The following is a 19,197-nucleotide window of genomic DNA, read 5'->3' on the forward strand; positions in this document are numbered from 1 at the left end:
ATGCCATCCTCTGAGGAGCCAAAACTTCACCTCTGGATTCATGGTTGGAACTCTATATTAGGATATGGAAAGAAGATAAGCCGTGAAACACTAGGCTTCTGCTCCTTGATCTGTTGGTATCTATGTAGAGCTCGGAATGATTTCATTGTTGGTTAGGAAATATGGCCTCCTGAAGAGGTAAATCAAATGTCACAACATGCCCATCAATAATCTTCCAGACTATTGTGAACAGTCTTTGACAGTAAATATTTTTCAGCGGCAAGGGAGATGCATTCCACTATACCCTTGGAAGGCACTTGTAACTCACTCAAGGATCAGGAGAGAAAAATGCTTTGTAGATGAAGCTGGAAGATTTAACTGGCAGTAAAATTTTTATTTTGGGTGCTAACTACCAGTAATTGGTAATGAGTTAACAATGATGCATATTAAAATATTCTTCAATAGTAAGAAATGAAGGTAAGCACCCAATTACCCAATCAATGCTTAGTGCGACCATCTTTTCATCCTGCACTTACCTTAAGTCTGCAAGGGATGCTGCACCCAGAATCCTCGTCCAATGAACACATGCAATCTAATGACTGAACCTATATAAATAACAGGTTTTTACGTCAACAAAGCAGAGAGGAAATTATTGAATACACATGAGTTTTCTGTTAAAATTAATCTTCACAAGAAAATAAGATAATTAAAACTCACATTGGAATCATGAAATATTTTCTCAACTATATACTGTGCAATCTTTTTATCCATGGTCTCAAATGCTGATACAGAATATTGTGCAATACAGCCCAAAGATTGCAGGACAGTTGCAATATTTTGCCCAGAATGAAGACAATCCACAAGTTTCTGGCCATGGAAACAGAAACAAAATGACCCTAATGTTATTTATCAGAACATTTGATGATAAAAACATTTGTACAAAAATGAGATGAAAGAAGTTCAGGCAAAGATCAGCAAATACAAACGGAAGAACGCCACAGAACTTCACACAAAAGTAACATTTCCACTTTGTTTTTCTTTCTTTTTGGATTGAGAAACCATTCAGTGTTTAGTTGTCAGGGTTTAAATGGGTCGACAACCCAAGGTCTGTGGCAAGAACCTTAAAAGAATTTATGAACTTAACAAGCTGGAATTGTCAAAATAAATAGGATTAGATAAAATAAAAGCCTGTATAAATAAATAACATATCTACATTGCAGTACATAAGCAGAATTATATTTGCCTGTGCACAGAAGTTAGAGAGCAGGACTTAAAACTCCAAAGAGTAAAGGTAAGTTTGAGCAGCACAATGTACATCAAAATTTATTACATGTTGGGCAGGAGCAAGAAGGCACCAACCGTACACACCAATTGTGCAGCATGCACAAAATTTTAATAGCAAGGCAATACAAAAATAGGAACCTTAAACAGACCTCCGGAAACAGATCTATCAACAAACAATTACAATTAAAAGGCAACAAACACCGAGATCAGTGTATCTATGTTTTCTGTTTTCTCACAGTTGAATCAAAAAATAAAAAAGCAAAACCATGGCTGAACCAAAAAAACATATTGATGCAGTTGCAAACACCATTGCTCCTTCAAATCAAAGTTAAAATCTCAGTTTCGAGGCCAGTATCGGTCAGACCCGAAACCAAGAAATGGCAGGTTTCGACCGAATCGCTCCTTCAAATCGAGGTTCAAAATCTCAGTTTCGAGGCTGGTTACGGTCAGACCCGAAACCAAGATATGGCAGGTTTCGACTGAAACTCAGTCGAAACCTGGTATTTTTTCGAGTTGGTTTCAGTCGAAACCTGGTATTTTTTTCTAGACCAACTCGAAACCTTAGTTTCGAGGCCCATAAAGTGGTTTTGTCTTGATTTTTCCTGTGCTGCCTATTTTTTACATTTTAAACCTAATCCATGAATTATTTTTGCCAAAAAACCACCTGTTGGAGATATGGTAGTTAGTGTTTTCATTGTTGTCAACACAGTAAGGATCAACACACTCACACAGGTCATGATGCTTGACACAGTCAGTGTAACAGAGAGATGTGTCAGTGGTGAACAGTAGTTCAGTGGAGCAGTGTGACATGGGCAGTGTGATAAGTGGCAGCACAGTAAGTACAGTTACAGTGACTGTGGCACATGATATAGTGTAGTGACAGTGATGAGTGGCAGCTAGAGTGGCAAAGATGTGTCAGTGTACTGGCAGTGCAGCTGGAAGTGACAAATAATGATTTGGCAGCTTATGGACATGTGCGGCAGTATATGATGGTATTTCACAGTAGTGTGCAAGTTTGTACAGTGTCAGATATGACAAGTAGTACAGAAATTGACAGGCAGTGCTGGAAATAGTGCATAGGTGTCAGATAGAGTTAGACAGCAATTTTTTATGATGCACAGTGTTTACAAGTGTTCTGGCAGTGCTGGACAAGTCAGACAGTAGGTTGGTAGTGCAGACAGGTCAGTTATTCTGTAGACATGTTTTTGCAGTGATACATAGGTGTCCGGGCAGAGTTGACGACATTTTACAGTGTATTACAAGTTTATACAATGATTGGCAGCATTGGGCGAAGGCCCTGCACAGTTTTAAAGGAGATTTCATAGGTTCGCGCAGTTGCATTCACTTTGAAGCCAAATTGGGAAGGCCAGATGGCAGGTTTGGAAGAAGTCTTGTACATGGAACTAGTAGAGCATCAAGTTATCTGTCCAACGCAACTGGAAGTACGTTGTTTTGATACCGGACAAGAAAGTTACAACAATTTTCATATCGTCGTGCAAAAAATATGTAAAATGGGAGAGTTTACAGATTTTGGAGGTGCTCTCTAGAAGTTCTTCCTAAGATTGTATATGTGGAGTTAAGCTCCCAACTATAATGAGCATAGTGGCAAACACTGCGTCGAAAAATACATTAAGATGAAGTTTCTATAGCCAATATTCTATTTCGGGAATTCTGGTCACCTAGAGCATCTTATTACTATAGATACGGATGTATTGTATCCAGCTTTGAACAGCTAGACACAAATCCCATCAGCAGATTCCAAATCCTTGGTTGAGGACGAAGCGCATGTAGGCGCGGAAGGCTCTGACGGCAAAGATACTGTTGCAAGCCATCTAGTTGGTCGGTCAGAAAAGTATCTTTGCAATCGCGCTACATTTGATCATCAGATTGTTCAGTGATATGCGCGCACACTCGCACAGTATTACAACGCCGCTGATTCCATTTCTCGGAATCCTGTGATCCACGAAAATTTAAATACGGAACCACGGCTGTCTTCGAATTGTCTTTCGGACTTTCTTCCGTAATATGACAATATACCATACCCGTCTAACAGATGCCATATTACTCGCTGACATCATCCCCAGGAATTAACTTCCGGATCGAACGACTGACAGTGAAGCGCACCACGAGCTACCTGTAGTCCGTGATATCATGTGTCTCAAGTGTACGGTACACCTTAAAAAGATGCCATTTCATTCAATATGGCCCTCCCCATTGGAATCTGACAGAAACTCATGGATCAGAGGATCCAGATTTCACACGCTTCGGGCGCATGATCCAATGGTTCAAATGAGTTGCCGAACGGTCGTTACAGTTCCTGGTGTCACAAAACAACCCTAAAATTACCAGAATGCCCTTCCCCCAGCCATATTGCAGTCTTTCATTAAAACTGAGTTTCTGGACATGTTTTAAGTCCAAATTGAGCGTTGTTTTGCAGGATTCTCAAAAAAAAAAATAAGAGCAACAATCTGAAGCTATGAGAAGAGGATTCCAGTGAGCAGAAAACCATCTTTCTGGCTCAAGAAGATGTACTGACCGTCGGGTTCGTACTTTGATGTTTTACTTTGATGTTTTGTATGCATTCAAGTTTAATTTTTTGCGCATCAAGGAGGCTGTACTGCGTGGGAATACACAGGGAGAGTATCTCAGATTTGCAAAACCCTATTTTTCTGATGGTGAAGGGTTTTGGTGTTTGAGATGATTGCGTTGATGCACGTTGCACGTTCAGTTTAATTTCTACGCATCAGGGGAAGCATTTATCAGCGGGATTACACAAGCTAAGGTAATCCACATCGAAAATCTATATTTTTTATTTGTTTGGTGTTTGGTTAATGTCGGAAAACCCAGACAATTGCTGTAATTATGGGATTTATATTTTCTGATATTATACTGTAAACCTAGCAAAGTTAGGACTTGTGTAGGGTTTTGGGAATTGTTGTCCTATCCTTCATATCATCCAGGGTTGAAGCAAGAGGGTGTTCCTGAGTCATTGTTGTGGCTCAAATATACCAACGGGATTGTTCTCCTTGCTCTTGTGTAGTGTTGTAATTTGGGGTACAAGCGTATTTTTGTCTTTTATCCCTTAGGGGTATTCTTGCACTTGTGCCTATTCTAGAACATTCTCTAGTCTATTATAAACAAAGTGCACTCTGAACATAATGTCACAAGCCATTATTGTCTAATTCTTCATGGTATCAAAGCGAAGAACACCATGGGGATCCAAAACCTAATGAAAAAAACTCTAGCAGTCCCTTATCTCTCTTAGAATGGCCACCCAACACCAGTGTCACCTCCCTCTTCCGCCTCCGCTTCTCTCTCTCTCCACTCTCAGCCTCTCTCCCTTTCTCTGCCAGTATCTAGCGCTCCCTCTCTTCTCAGTTCTTCTTTATCCTACCCCTCAGTGGTGATTTCTTCCACCGAGGGTAATTTTTTGTGAATCCATGAGTGATTGAGAGATCTCCTTTTTCCCTTTTTTGAGATCTATGTTTCTCTTCCCAGGAACTGTTTGATTTGCCTGATTTGGCTATGCCCTTTTGAGAGGACTTTTTTGTTCGAAGATTTTTTATCTTTAACTAGCAACAAAGTCGGGCGTGACTACTAACGTGACTTCTCCAGACACTTCTAGTGATCGCGGCTTTCCTACGTTCCCTGTGTGTTCCATTAAATTGAATGGGAACAATTACTTGATGTGGTCTCGCTCCTGCTTCCTTTCTATAGCATCCTGTGGATTTTCTGGCCATCTTACCAGGGACACTACGAAGCCTGAAGAAGCTGGTCCTACACAGAATAAGTGGAATTCATACAACTATTTGATAATGTCCTACCTTATTAATTCCATGAACCCAAATATTGCAAAGGGTTATCTGTTACTGGATTCGGCTGCCAAAATCTGGAAGGCAACCAAAGATACCTACTCTCAGGTGGGTAATGATGCTCAAGTCTATAAACTCTAGAAGAAGATTCATGAGATGAAAGTATGAAACAGAAAGTGATCACACCAACCCAGTATTTTTCTGAGTTGCAAAGTATGTGGCAAGAGTTGGACTATTATGAGGATTTCTCTGCTTCTTGCACTACTGATGCCTTGAAGTTCGCCAAAAGGTAGGACAAGTTTCGTGTGTATGTGTTTTTGGCAGGTCTTAATATTGAGTTTGATCAGATTCGGGCACATGTCCTGAGTCGTGATCCTTTTCCCACTCTGGAGTAGGCGTATGCTATAGTTCAATCAGAAGATAGCTGCAGTATTATGATGTTACAACCTGCTGCCCCGGACCGATCTGCACTTTTTTAGGGACCAGAGCCTCTTCCCATGGAGAGACTCAACGTCCCAATGATCGTCCTAATACAAACAAGGGCCCTATTATATGTCAGTATTGCGAGAAGGAACAACAAACAAAAGACTTTTGTTGGAAGCTCCATGGTAGACCTACAAATGGCAAAGGTCTTGATCGCAGTCGTGGGACTGGTCCAGTTCAAGCACACCAAACCGAATCTACTAAAGCTGCACCCATTGGAGCACTTCTCTCTCCGGAGGATTTGATGACTCAGCTCCATCGTCTCTTTGCACTGCCCAACTCTTCTCAATTAGCGTTTGTTGCCACTTCCACACCAGCCTCTTCGAATTCCCATTTTGCTCATAAAGGTATTTTTGTCAGTGGTCATTGTGCCTACTTTGCATCCAATCCTTGGATTATTAATCAGAGACCACCAACCATATGACTGGTTCATCCCATTCCTTTTTTGAGTATTTTCCTGGTTCAGGTAAGGGTAAAGTTAGGGTTGTTGATGGTTCCCTCTCCTCCATTTCTAGGGAAGGTTCTGTAAAATGCTCACCTTTACTCTCTTTATCTTTTGTTCACATGTGCCCACTGCCCAACTTCGCTACTAATCTCCTTTCCATTGGTAGCCTTACTAGGGATTTGAATTGCATGGTAACCTTTTTCCCGTCCCATTGTGTTTTACAAGACTTGGCGACGGAGAAAACAGTTGGCAGTGGTAAAGTGGTCAATGGCTTATACCTGCTGGATTCTGCAGACTCCTCTTCCTCAGCATTGATGACACAAGCTCCTCCTGGCTCTTCTGAAGTTGCTCTAGCCGATTTATATAGATGGCATTACCGTTTGGATCATCCCCCTTTTGGGACTTTGGCCAAGATTTCCAGATTTAATTAGTAAATGTAACCCAAACCACTTTTTTTGTGATGCTTGCATTTTTGCAAAGGGAAACCCGTTCGGTCTATCCTCCTTCTGATAATATTAGTTTGGAACCTTTTCATTTAATTCATTCTGATGTATAGGGCCCTACCTATTGTGTTTCTGTTATTGGATACCGATTGTTTATTAAATTTATTGATTGCCATACGCGGGTGACTTGGATCTACTGGTTGCGCCAAAAGAGTGAAGTCTTCCACTATTTCCAACTCTTTCTCCAAATGGTTAAGACCAAGTTTGATGCCAAGATTAAACTTCTTCGGTCAGATAATAGGCGTGAATATTTTGATAGGTCATTTTGGCGTGGCCGAAGAATCAGCATTTACTGGAGGTTGCGCATTCATTGATGTTTCAAATGAACGTCTATGTCCCTTACTGGAGAGGCTATCCTCACGGCTGCATACCTCATTAATAGGATGCCTTCTCGAGTTCTCAACTCTCACTGCCCCTTGGAGCTGCTTAAAGCTTCTATTACTTCAATTGTGCCTCCAAAGGTATTTGGTTGTGTGTTACTTGTTGCTCTAATAGAAGAAGAAGACATCATTCGGTTCAGAGGGAGCAAGGGGCGATTTAAGTACAGAGGGAGCCCATGGCTCCCATTCAAGATAAGCCCACGGTTCCTTTAAGACTTTTGTTCGCAACAAGTCTAGAAGGCAGCAAGATGAAGCCACCACCACTACCATTGTGCCACTTCAATCGTCACCTCCTGATCCAAGTTCTCTCACACAATCTCCACTTGGTAAGTCTTCTCCTATTTCTGATCCTACACTTGATCTACCTAATGCCATCCATACACCTGTTAGAACTTGCATCCTATATGGCTACACCCTTTTTCCAATGTAGTCTCTTATGAATCTCTTTCTCCTTTTCATGCTTGTGTTTCCTCCTTGTCATCCATCTCTATTCCTAAGCACTGGTAGGAAGCATTGGCAGATTAAAATTGGAAGGTTGTTATGGTAGAAGAGATAAGAGCACTTGGAAAAAATGAGACGTGGAACTTAGTCACAGTTCCTCCGGGGAAGAAACTTGTGGGATGCAAATGGGTGTTCACTGTGAAGCAAAATATGGATGGTACTGTTGATAGCTACAAGGCTCGGTTTGTTGCCAATGGCTTTACCCAGACATTCACCAATAGACTACCAGGAGACCTTTGCTCCTATGGCCAAGTTAAACATTGTGTGGGTAATTCTCTAATGTGTGGTTAACTTGGGATGGGAGCTACAACAACTGGATGTAAAAAATGTGTTCCTTCATGGGGAACTTGAAGAGGAAGTATACATGGATGTCCCTCCTGGATTCTTCAGTCCGAAAAACATTGCAAGGTCTGCAAGTTAAAGAGCTTTATATGGGTTGAAAAAGTCACCTAGAGCGTGGTTTGGGCACTTTCATAAAGTCATGATGCTTGCAGGTTACAAAAAGAGTAATGCTGATCATACTCTGTTCATCAAGAAGAATGGTGAGAAGAATACTTTTCTTATTGTGTATGTCGATGATATCGTGGTAACAGGAAGTGATAGTAGTGAGATAGCCCAGTTGAAAACATTTCTGGGTACTGAATTTGAGATTAAAGATCTGGGAAAGCTACGATACTTCCTTGGGAGATCAGATCGAGGTATCTTCCTTTCTCAATGGAAGTATACACTCGACCTTTTGACTAACACTGGGATGTTAGGGTACAAACCAGCAAATACCCCCTAGAGGAAAATTTTCACCTCAACCAAAAGGATGGTGAACCTGTGGATACAGAGGGATATCAGAGATTGGTTGGGAGATTATTTTATCTCTCCCACACTAGGCCGGATTTTACATTTGCAATTAGTATGGTCAGTCAATACATGCATGATCCCTACTTTGGTCATTTGGAAGTTGTTTATAGGATCTTGAGGTACCTGAAGTCTGCTGCAGGTCAAGAGATTCTTTTTTCCTCTCATGACCATCTACGGATTGAAGCTTACATTGATACTGATTGGGTGGGTTCCCTTGACGATAGACATTCCACCTCCAGATACTATACTCTGGTTGGTGGGAACCTTGTTACTTGGCACAGCAAGAAGCAGGCAGTAGTTACTTGTTCTAGTTCAGAGGCATAGTTTAGGGCTATGGCCCATGGTATTTGTGAACTTTTCTGGCTTCAGGTCTCCTCCAGAATCTGTGTCCCTATTCAGCTTCCTATGCAACTCTTTTGTGACCGCAAGTCAACCATCAGTATTGCACACAACCCAGTTCAGCATGATCGAACAAAGCATATTGAGATTGACAGTCACTTCATTAAGGAGAAGTTAGAACAAGGCATCATTTGTGTTCTCTTTATCACTTCTGCAGAGCAACTGGCAGACATGTTCACTAAGGGTTTATCTAGTAAAGTTTTTCATCCTATTATTACCAAGTTGGGCATGATTGACATCTATGCACCAACTTGAGAGGAAGTGTTGTCATTTTAGGGTACAAAGGTATTTTATCTTTTTATCCCTTGGGGTATTCTTGCACTTGTTTCTATTCTAAAACATTCTCTAGTCTATTATAAATCAAGTGGGTTGTGGACATAATGTCACAAGCCATTAATCTCTAATACTTCAGTAGGCAATAGTTGAAGCAGGATACGGTGTTCCTGAGCCATTGTTGCAGTAAAAAATTACTAGTGATTGAGTAGACACTGAGCCCGGTATGGACATTACTCCGGGGATGTAGGCACACTGCCGAACCACGTATATCTTTTGTTCTAGTGATTTGCATTTGTTTGGATATATTGGAGTTCTATCGTGATGACAGGATGGGTGCGCACTTTCTGGTAGAACTAGCCACTTTGTGGTGGCAAGGTAGAAGTGCATACAACTATGCGTGTTGTGCTACAGTGTGTGGAATTGGTAAACTTGGGATTGCTCTAGCCAGTCAGTGTTAGTGTTGAGAAATTACAGTGTGCATCTTTGCCTGTATCGTAAGTGAGACAGTATGTGTGTTAGTCATGAGTTCCGCTACATCAGTGTTGATTGATACATTGTCATCAGTGTTGGGAATACCAAGGGAGTGTTGCAATGGGTGTCGGGAATAAAATTGGAAGAATTTAGTGACCCTGATTTAGCCCCCCCCTCTCTCTCTCTCTTAGTATCAACCTGGGAATATCACCACCCAAAAAGGTACTTGTGATGTTGACCCAAGTTTGCTAATTTAGACTGAATGATTATGTACGCTAGCCTTATTATAAACAATAAGTCAAAAAATCTGCATATAATTTAGGCACTACAAATGTAAATAACCTATTGAAAGTTTGAAACAATCAAAACATACATTTGGTTTATATTGTTCTTAGAAATGATTATTGCCCTGGTAATCTAGTATACCTAATCTAACATTTGGTTTATATTGTTCTTGGAAAATATGATCTTATCTATAAGTAATTAAACTGCTCTGGATTTAGAGAAATGTTCTTGTTCTCTAATAAGTTTGATTAGTCAAATGATTTTATTTGTACATAAGACTTTTTGAATTAGGTAGAGCACAAAATCAGCTTTCCAATAAATCCAAGATTGCTTAAATCTGATTTCTGTTGAAGGAATTATGTTCCGGTCAAGCTTTATTTGGTGTGCACGATTGCTGTTTAAAATTGTGCTGAATAGAAATAAAATTTTAGACATCAAAACAAAAGATTATATTGCGGCTTTTTTTGGTTTTTAGTGATGTTCTATCACAATAAGATTTACAAACTTTTTAGATTTGAGAAAAACCCTAGCATTTGAAAGTTGAAAATCACACTTACAACCGAAAATTGAGTTTTTGTTTTTGAACTGGACAGTAGACTTTTTATACTTTTGAAATTTGAATTTTAAACTATTTTTATTACATCCATTTGGGGGGTGTTTGCTTATTTATGAATAAAATCTTAAGTAAATGGAGAGATAATTACAAAGTCAGTTACTTAATTGGTGTTTGGCATAAATCAGATGCAAACCTTGTTAGATACCATTTTGAGCCCAGGTTTCATCTCGGTTTCTTGAACCATGGTCGTAACAGACAAGTTTCGATGGGAACAAGTGAATTTATATAGGTGGTTTAACCAGGATCAGGTCGAAACTAAGGTTTCGACAGAAAACTAGTCAAAACCATGCGAAATCTGGTCCGATTTCAAATCGACCCAAGGTTTCATCTCGGAAACCTGTGATACCGAGACAATGAACCATGCTTCAAATGATTCTTCATCCAAATATAGTGTCTTCTGCATGGTTTATCAAAGAAAGTGATGCAGTTGCAATTTTGGACCTACATGCATGGTTTGAAGTATCGCACCATATCGTATGGACCGATACGTATTGGTATTGCACGGTATCGATACGATACAGTGAGATACGTATCTTTTTTTAATAAATTATCATATATCAATAAATACTGCATTGTATCAGCCGATACAGTGCGATACGATATTATCGATATGTACCGATACTCATCAATATGTCAAGTTAAGGGGTTAAACAAAACTAAAGTATTGATCATGGTACAAAATTTCGCGATACATCGCCGAAATTTCGGTAAATTTCGATAATTTCGACACTACCGAGATGAGATGGGCTTCCAAAATGAAAAAAGTTCAAATTTCGGCGAAATTTCGGTATATTTCGTAGAAATACTGTGTATTGAGCAGTATATTTCGGTACATTTCGGTATATTTTGGTAAATTTCGTAGAAATACTTTGTGTATTGAGTATTGAACTATTGACTATTATGAAGTTTATGAGTTATGACTTATGCACTTGTGACTTTATGAGTTTAAACTTTAAAGTTTAAACTAAAGGCTACATTTGACTTTGTTTTTGTTTCATTACTTCGTTTAAATTTCTTATTATGTCTTTTAGTACTTAAACAATATGTATTTAACTATTTTATACAACAGGGTCCGACCGTAAACAGTCAATCAAGGGTGCAAACCCAAAACACCACTTTGAGTTCATTTTTTTTGCAATATGAAGGTTTAAATGTGTTTATTTAGCTTAAATAAGGGTGTCCATGAAGTATCAGGCCTCGATATGGCCAAATACCCACCGAGATGGACTCCCGAAATATTGCAGAAAAAATGCAATATTTCGGCAAAATTTCGCCAGATTTCGGATATTTCGGATATCTCGGTAAGCCCGAGATACCGATATATCGCGAGATATAGTACTATGGTATTGATATGTATCGCTAACATATCGGCCAATACGGCGCGATACGTTGTGATACATTGCGATACATGCGACACAGGCCATTAAAAGCTCGTGTTCAGAATTGAAACAGATCAAACTTGCCACCATGTTGAAAAGATGTGTAACAGAAATGCAAATGATGCCAGTTTTACAGCAGTTGAATTGAAGAATACCTTGCATAATTCCGAGAAAACACAATGATCAGAAGCACTAGTTAAAGCAGCAATTGCAGAGACAGCAGCTTTTGACTGCATACGAGTTCCCTCCAAGCATACCCTCTCAAGCAAAGGATAAATATCTCTACAAGAATAGAATGTCGTCAATTGCATTAAATTCTTTGCTGCAAACAACAAACATAAAGATATACAGAGAGAGAGAGGGGGGATAATAACGATGGTCATATGCTCAAATCACAACTATATCGGAAAACCCATATACAACCTGATGTCCAATTAATATTAGTTAATCTGCTTCAAAGTTCATATAAATTTATCACCAACAGTATGCACGAAATACCAAGGAAAGAACAACAAAGGTTTCACAGAATAAGCCAACGAACACAATGAGGATTATTTTAATATATAAGGGGTATGGGCTTTTAATTCTTTTAGGTATTGGTCTAAATTATAGGGCCCAAAAGTGGGGGACTAAAGGAGGGGTAAGAAAATAAATATTTAATTAGTAGCGAGGTACATTATGTAATGTAGTTGACTTTAGTTGAGTCATTAAAGAGTCATATTTGGTTAGTTGTGGGAGGGGCCAAGTACTGGGAAGCGTGCCTCAATCTTTCATCCTCCTTTCTTGCAGCTTCCACCATTCTCTTGCTAGCCCAACTAATTTAGATTTTAGTCTTGACTAATTTCACCTTTCTTGCCTCAGTCATGTCGTACCAATCAAAGTAATCACCAATAGCATTCAACCAATCAAGGAATATACCTGCGGATCAAGCTTTCCACCATACTCCTTCAACTCCAGCTTCAACATCTGTGAATCATCATTGCGACTAGGAGGATAATCAGTGCTGTTGTCAAAATAGGACCTCATGTAATCTTCATACTATACTGGTGTTGTCTATGGCGTGGGAGCTCCTTGTGGCAGTCTGCCAAGAAACTGATGGGTGTTTTGAGAAGTGACTGGTGGCGGAATGTTACACCCACGCCCAAATTTCACCCTAACTTTCCGGGTGAAATTGATTTTTCCTTTGGTAGGTGTTGCGACGCTGCCAATGGTCAACACCTATGACCTTGGGTCATGGCAGTCAAGGGGTTAGTTGGAATAAAAGGGTGGATTATCGGCTTGATGGGCAATGACACCACCCAAGGGTGAGCTTTTAACCCTAGATCTTATGTATATGTACCCCCCCCCTGAAGAGCTTGAAGTGAGGGTCAAGGCCCGGGGACTTTCTGTTATTGTTCAGCCCTTTCAGCAGGAACAGATCAACGAACGGACCCACTGCTGGTGAGTCCGTCCGCTAATCCGTTCATGCTGTCATGCTTGTTTTGTGTGTTTCCTTGTGTGGGACCCACGTGCCCGTGTCCCGGACACGGTGGCTACGTTCCCGGACATGGTAGACCCCACCCCTATCTTTCCCTCACCTTGTTTAGTCATGTAGGTGGGCCCATATTGCCCAATTAGAGCTTTTATGGATTTTGGAGCTTGGGGCTGCCAACCAAACTGGCCCTAAGGCCCATTTCATTTTATAACCAATCCATTCTTTTTAGGTTTGAGAAATTGGGTTGCTTCAAGGGAAGCATGTGGTTCAAGGACCATGGGTTTAATCTTGGTCCAATAGTTGGACCATGGCATGTTGTAGGAGAAAAGGAGTAAAGGTAAGGGTAGTTTAGGGAGTTTACTTATTTGTTCATTTAATTCAGCCTTAAGAGGGTAAATAAGGGGAGGGGGAGAGCTCATTCGTAGAGCTTCCAATTCTCATTCTTGCTGAAAACGAAAGTGAGGGAGAAAAGGGAGAGTGGGTTAGGGAAACCGTGAGAGGAGAGAAAAGAAAGAAGGAGAACCATGGCAGTGGCAAACTGATTCAATCGGTGATCAAAGGGCGGGCTGAAGATAGGGCTGGAGATTCGGTTGTGGTTTGAAGAAAACAAAGCAAATAGAGGAGTTGTTCCTTAAAGAGGTAATGTTCTAATCTCTAAGGAGTTCTGATTTTGTTTCTCATCTATTTTGACTTTTGATTTGAGATGGAGATCATCAAAATAAAGAGGGTTTGATGGAAGGGAGAGTTGGGATTTCTAAAGGGGTTTTGCAGCAAAATGAAGAGAGAAAAATAGGGAATCAACATTGGAGATGGGAAAGGGAGCTGCTGCCCAGCTGCAGCAGGGGCGGAGGTCAGCCTCCCTTCTTCCTCTCCACGTATGTGTGGGTGTTCGGTGGTGGTTGGGTGCCTTAGTGGCCTCAGCCACTGCTATGCTTTAAAACAAATATGAAATGATGGTTGAAGGGGGTTTTTAGGAGTTCCTTAAGTTCTAAATCCAGAATTTAAGATTTGTTATCATTTGAGGTTTCCTATTTTGAGATGGGTTAGCATTTGGAGTTCATGCTATTCTTGAGATGGGATATTAGGATTTTGGGTTTGCAGTTTTGAGATTTCAATTCTGGAATGAAGGAAAATAGAGCAAGAAATGAGTTGGGAAGGTTAACATCTTCGGAATCTGGGTTTTGCCCCAAACTCATTCACGCCTGGACCCAGTTATCGGGAGTCCGTTCGTAAATCCGTTCCTCTCAGTTTTTGTTTCACTGAGAACGGACTCACGGACAGACTCACCCCACCGAATCCGTTCGTAAATCCGATCCATTACTGACTGCTTGACCTCTGCTCACTGTTTTGGCCATAACTTGGTCTATCCACATCGTGTCGACGCGATTCAAATTGCGTTGTAAACTAAACTCAAGGGGCTACAATTACTATGATGGAACCTTGGACCCAATCAAAGTTTAGGGCCCTCTAAAGTGAGCCCACATCTGGCTGATGTGTTTGGACAGCAACTTTAGGATTTAAGTTATACCCCGGTGACCCCGCTTGCTTCGTGGTTGTTAGGTAGACTTATAAAAGATTTTAGTGAGGGTTTTATACAGCCTATAATGCCCTCCATATATGTTAATTAAGGACCTATTGTGGTGCCAAGGGCTACCTTTGATGCCTTAAGCCCCTCTTCCTCTTTGGTTTTAGGGATTAGAATCCTTGAAGCCAGACATATATGCACAATAGGAGTAAAAGAAATACCTCACAGGAGATGAAGAAGGTCAATCTCAAAAGAATTCAGCAAAAGGCAGCAGGTATGCTCACAGAGAAGGTGAACAAGGGGCTGTCAGATTCCCAAGAGGCCAACAGGAGATCGGCATAGTATGGAGAAGGCCAACAGATGGCTCACGAGATGCGAAGAAGCATCAGCAGGGGTAAGCAGCACTGGCAGGTTCAAATGGAGCCCACGGAAGCACCAGCAGGGGCAGAGGAGGCACTGGGAAGCTTTGGCAGGAGCAGGAGGCACCGGAAGAAGGGAAAGAACTAAAGAAGGGCCAGGTGGAGGCTGGCGGACTGCAGCAGGGCCAGCGGAGGCTGGCAGTTGGTAGCAGGGCTTAGGGAGCCCTGGAAAAATACGAAGGAATCATAATGGTTGGGAGGTTAGGGGTCAGCAATGGTTAGCATGGTCCGACATGCATTAATACATGTTCAGTCAACCATGCTGAACCATGAGGCTGAAGCCTCGGCAGCGGTGGTGATGGTGCAATGGTGACGATGGCGGTGGCGAAAAATTCCCAAAAAGGAACTGCCTCTGCTGGTTATGCCTGTTCATGTTATTCCAACTAGGAGCCTAGGAGATATATATATCCTAGGCTCCAAGTTGGAATAACAAGAACGCTCCAGCTTGAGGGGGAGTGTTGAGATTCTTGTGTTTACTACTACCATACGTAGTTTGGGTATATAGGCTCATTTGTATTGGTTTATAGACCATTATATATATTGGCTTATAGACCATTATATGTATTGGCTTATAGACCAGGGTATACTTGTAATCGTTGCTTTTATTCATTATAATATATAGTATTGCTCACAATTAAGAGGATTCCAACCGTGAGCTTCTTTTCTTCCTACGTTAGTTCTTTTATTCTCTCTCGTTTTCTCTCCTCCTCTTCTCTTCTACTTTTATCCCTGTCTTCTCTTTTTCTTCTTCTTCTTCTCTTCTGACGCTTGTTATTCCAATTTGATTGTGTCACATGGCATCAGAGCAAGGTCCGTTTGTTGTCCTCCCTAAGTTGTTTGTCCACGAGTAGAGCCAGGTACGTCAAAGCTACACGTGAAGGAGAGATTGGAGATGATGAAGATCATAGTTGTCAAGGCGCCGCTTAGGCGTCCAGGCGGATTTCTAGGTGCCTAGGCGGCTGCCGCCTTATTGTACGGTGCCATGCATTGGGTTAATTGGTATCGAAGCAGGTTCTGGCACTTATTTATGCCAAATATCATTGAAGTAAATGTTGATATTATTCATAAATAAGAAAATACCCCTCTATTTCAATCCAATAAAAATATTTAAAAAATCAAATTCCAAAAGGATAAAAAGTCAACCCCCCAGTTCAAGAACAAAAACTGGATTTTTGGCGATAGGTGAAATTTTCAACTTTGTAATGCTGGGGTTTTTCTCAAAACTAAAAATTCCATAAATCATAGTATGGTAAAACATTGCTAAAAACCAAAAGTGCGGTAAAATATTCATTTGTTTTGATATCTAAAAAATATTTTCATTTAGAGCGATTTTGACAGCATTTGCGCACACCAAATAAGGTTTGACCGGAACATAACTCCTTCAATACAAATCAGATTTAAGCAATCTTGGATTTGTTGGAAAGCTGGTTTTGTGCTCTACCTAATACAAAAAGTCTCATGTAAAAATAAAATCATTTGATCAATCAAATTTCTTAGCAAACAAGAACATTTCTCTAAATCAAGAGCAGGTTAACTACTTATTGTTAACATCATATTTTCTAAGAACAGTATAAACCAAATGTAAGACTAGGTATACTTGAAAATGACCAATTTCAAGAACATATAAACCAAATGTGTGTTTTGATTGTTTCATACATATAACTGATATACTAAAAAATTAATATTGGAACGCGATTTAGGCCGTCTAGGCACCGCTTAGGTGCCGCCTAAGCGCCTAAGCACTTAGGAAGGACCTCAAACGCCTTGGATCGCCTAGCTCCTTGACAACTATGATGAAGATTATTTCTTCTTATTGAAGATTTTTCTACTTGTGTCCTCATTTCTTCATATACCATTGGGCTATCTCCACCTAATAGCTTAAGCTTTTGGATTGGACCCCCAAGTGGTATTTCCTAGGTTATCTGATGAGGTATGCTAGGATGAAAAGACAAACACTAGAAACCAGAATCTCAGTGAACTAAGAACTGAGGGTATATGGCAGAAACTGAACATGGATATAACTCTCAATCCATACAAATTACAACCAATGGGACTGAAACTAAAATTGAACGGAGCTTCTAATATTGTGATTATGTGTATAATATATCAAAGCAAAGTGATGTTAGATTAGGAGTGTTAGGAGTAAGGGGGAGGAGTCGTGAATAGGGAGCTAGCGTCAGCCCCTATTCACGATTCCTCTAATGAGGGGTATTTTTGTCCTTGGTTTATTTTGTTTTACCCTATTTAATATACTGTTTTGGGTGCAGTCAAACTAACGACTGCAGCCCCAATTCTGCAGCTTCTGTCCTTCCTTCTCCTCTCTTCTTCTTTCTTCTTCTTCTTCACTTATATTTACATGGTATCAAAGCTAGGACTGTAGGGGTCGATCATTCATCCTTAATCCTTTCTCTGTTCCTGTGTTTTGATTTGAATAAGCTTGCGGCTTTGAAGACTTAAGGTTTTGGGACTTCGCGTGATCATATCTTAAAGGGAATGCAGCACCCTTTGCTGCAGTTTTGTGGTTTTATTTGAGACTAGTTCATGACTATACAAAAGAAATAGGTCTCAGTTTTTGGTATGTGCCAAGTTTGAGATCGATTCAGGTGTTGTTTGTTTTTTGGATTTGGATCGAGTTATTGGTGGTGAATGTTTGTTGCTGGCTGGTGTTTGTTGGTTGTGATTGATTGAAGATCATATCACCTTGCTGTCCTACAGTTTCAGAACTGTTTGTAATTTCGGCAATGTTTGCTGTCCATCAGTTTCGCTCCGTCCGTGACTTCTCTGTGAAGATTCAATTTGTTTAAGCATGGGTGATGCAAAGACTACTGTGACTGAACTGTCCTCTTCTCATCGCATTATCGAAAGGAAACTTGAAGGGATTTCTAATTTTCAGCAATGGAAAAAGGTGGTTCGATTGGCCTTGACGATGCGTGATCAACAGGATCATCTCACAAAGCCAAAGCCTGAAGGAGACACGACATGGGATACGGTGGATGCAAGAATATTGAGTCAGATGTTGAACTCAATGGATAATCAGATTGCAGACCTGGTTACTCACATTGACACAGTAAAGGATTTATGGGAATACTTGAATGTCCTCTATTCTGGGAAGGACAACTTGTCTCGGATTTATGACTTGTCCCAAGCTTTTTATAAAGTGGATCAGAAGACTCTGACTGTAACCCAATATTTTGCGGAATTCAAGCGACTATATGAGGAGCTGAATTCCATTCTTCCTATCACGTCCATAGTTGTCATGGCGTCGCCATGGCGCCGCCATGGCGTCCTGGCGCTGGAGAAGGTTGCATGGTGACCTACGCCATGGCGTCCCTCTTTGATTTCTTCTTCCTGTCTCTCTTTCCCTCTTCGATTTCTTCTTCCCTCTTCGATTTCTTTCGATTTCTTCTTTCCCTCTTCGATTTCTTCTTCGATTTCTGAATTTTCTTCTTAAAACTTGAGAAACAATAGAGAAAAAATAAAACATGGCTTGAGTATACATATATTAAAACATTAAAAATAGAGAAAATAAAAAATAAAATATGGTCGACATGCTCGCCATGGCAACTCCATGGCGGGCGACATGTCGATATATTGACGTGACACCCCTCCACCGACTTGGATCGCCGTGACGCCGTGACAACTATGATCACGTCTAATGTGAAAGAGATGCAGCAACAGCGAGAACAGCTGGCTGTTATGGTATTTTTGGGTAGACTTCGAAAAGAATTTGAGCCAGTACGGTCAATCCTCGGTGGGGATAGAGTCACCAAACTTCCAGAAGCTTTTTCTCGACTTTTACAGGTTTCTCGTGAGAACAGCCAAGATTCCACCCATGGTAATGAGAGTTCAGCACTTGCAGCCTTTCTCAACCGTGGGTCCAGTGAGGGGACAGGTACGGGCAGCAGTGGTGGTAGCCGTGGTCGTGGGTTAGGGAACAGTAAAGCACCCACGTCCGGTACTTCAAAGACTTTAGGACAGGTGCGCACTTGTCATCATTGTGGCAAAGCTGGTCACATTCAGCGCTTTTGTTGGAAGCTTCATGGTAAACCACCTCAGTTTGCAAATTCAGCCAGCAGTGATCCGGTGGTTACCCCTCCTTCCAAGCCTGAGGGTA

The 19,197-nt window shown here is 40.8% G+C and overlaps 1 protein-coding gene across 7 annotated transcripts in view; it reads right to left on the reverse strand.

Annotated features, from left to right (window-relative positions):
• The window catches only part of LOC122651608 (sister chromatid cohesion protein PDS5 homolog A), a 136,460-nt gene that overhangs the window by 68,570 nt on the left and 48,693 nt on the right, over positions 1 to 19,197 (reverse strand). For 5 of the 7 annotated variants that reach the window (XM_043845061.1, XM_043845057.1, XM_043845062.1 and 2 more), the window contains exons 14-16: positions 11,821 to 11,947; positions 697 to 846; positions 516 to 584 (exon numbers count right to left, since the gene is read on the reverse strand). In XM_043845061.1, the coding sequence (XP_043700996.1) occupies positions 516 to 584; positions 697 to 846; positions 11,821 to 11,947 (346 nt within the window). The remainder of the gene's footprint in view (positions 1 to 515; positions 585 to 696; positions 847 to 11,820; positions 11,948 to 19,197) is intronic. The other 2 variants (XM_043845058.1, XM_043845063.1) reach the window with 1 other exon arrangement.

Source organism: Telopea speciosissima, chromosome 2 (assembly GCF_018873765.1).
Source record: "Telopea speciosissima isolate NSW1024214 ecotype Mountain lineage chromosome 2, Tspe_v1, whole genome shotgun sequence".
In the NCBI taxonomy this organism is placed as follows: Eukaryota; Viridiplantae; Streptophyta; class Magnoliopsida; order Proteales; family Proteaceae; genus Telopea; species Telopea speciosissima.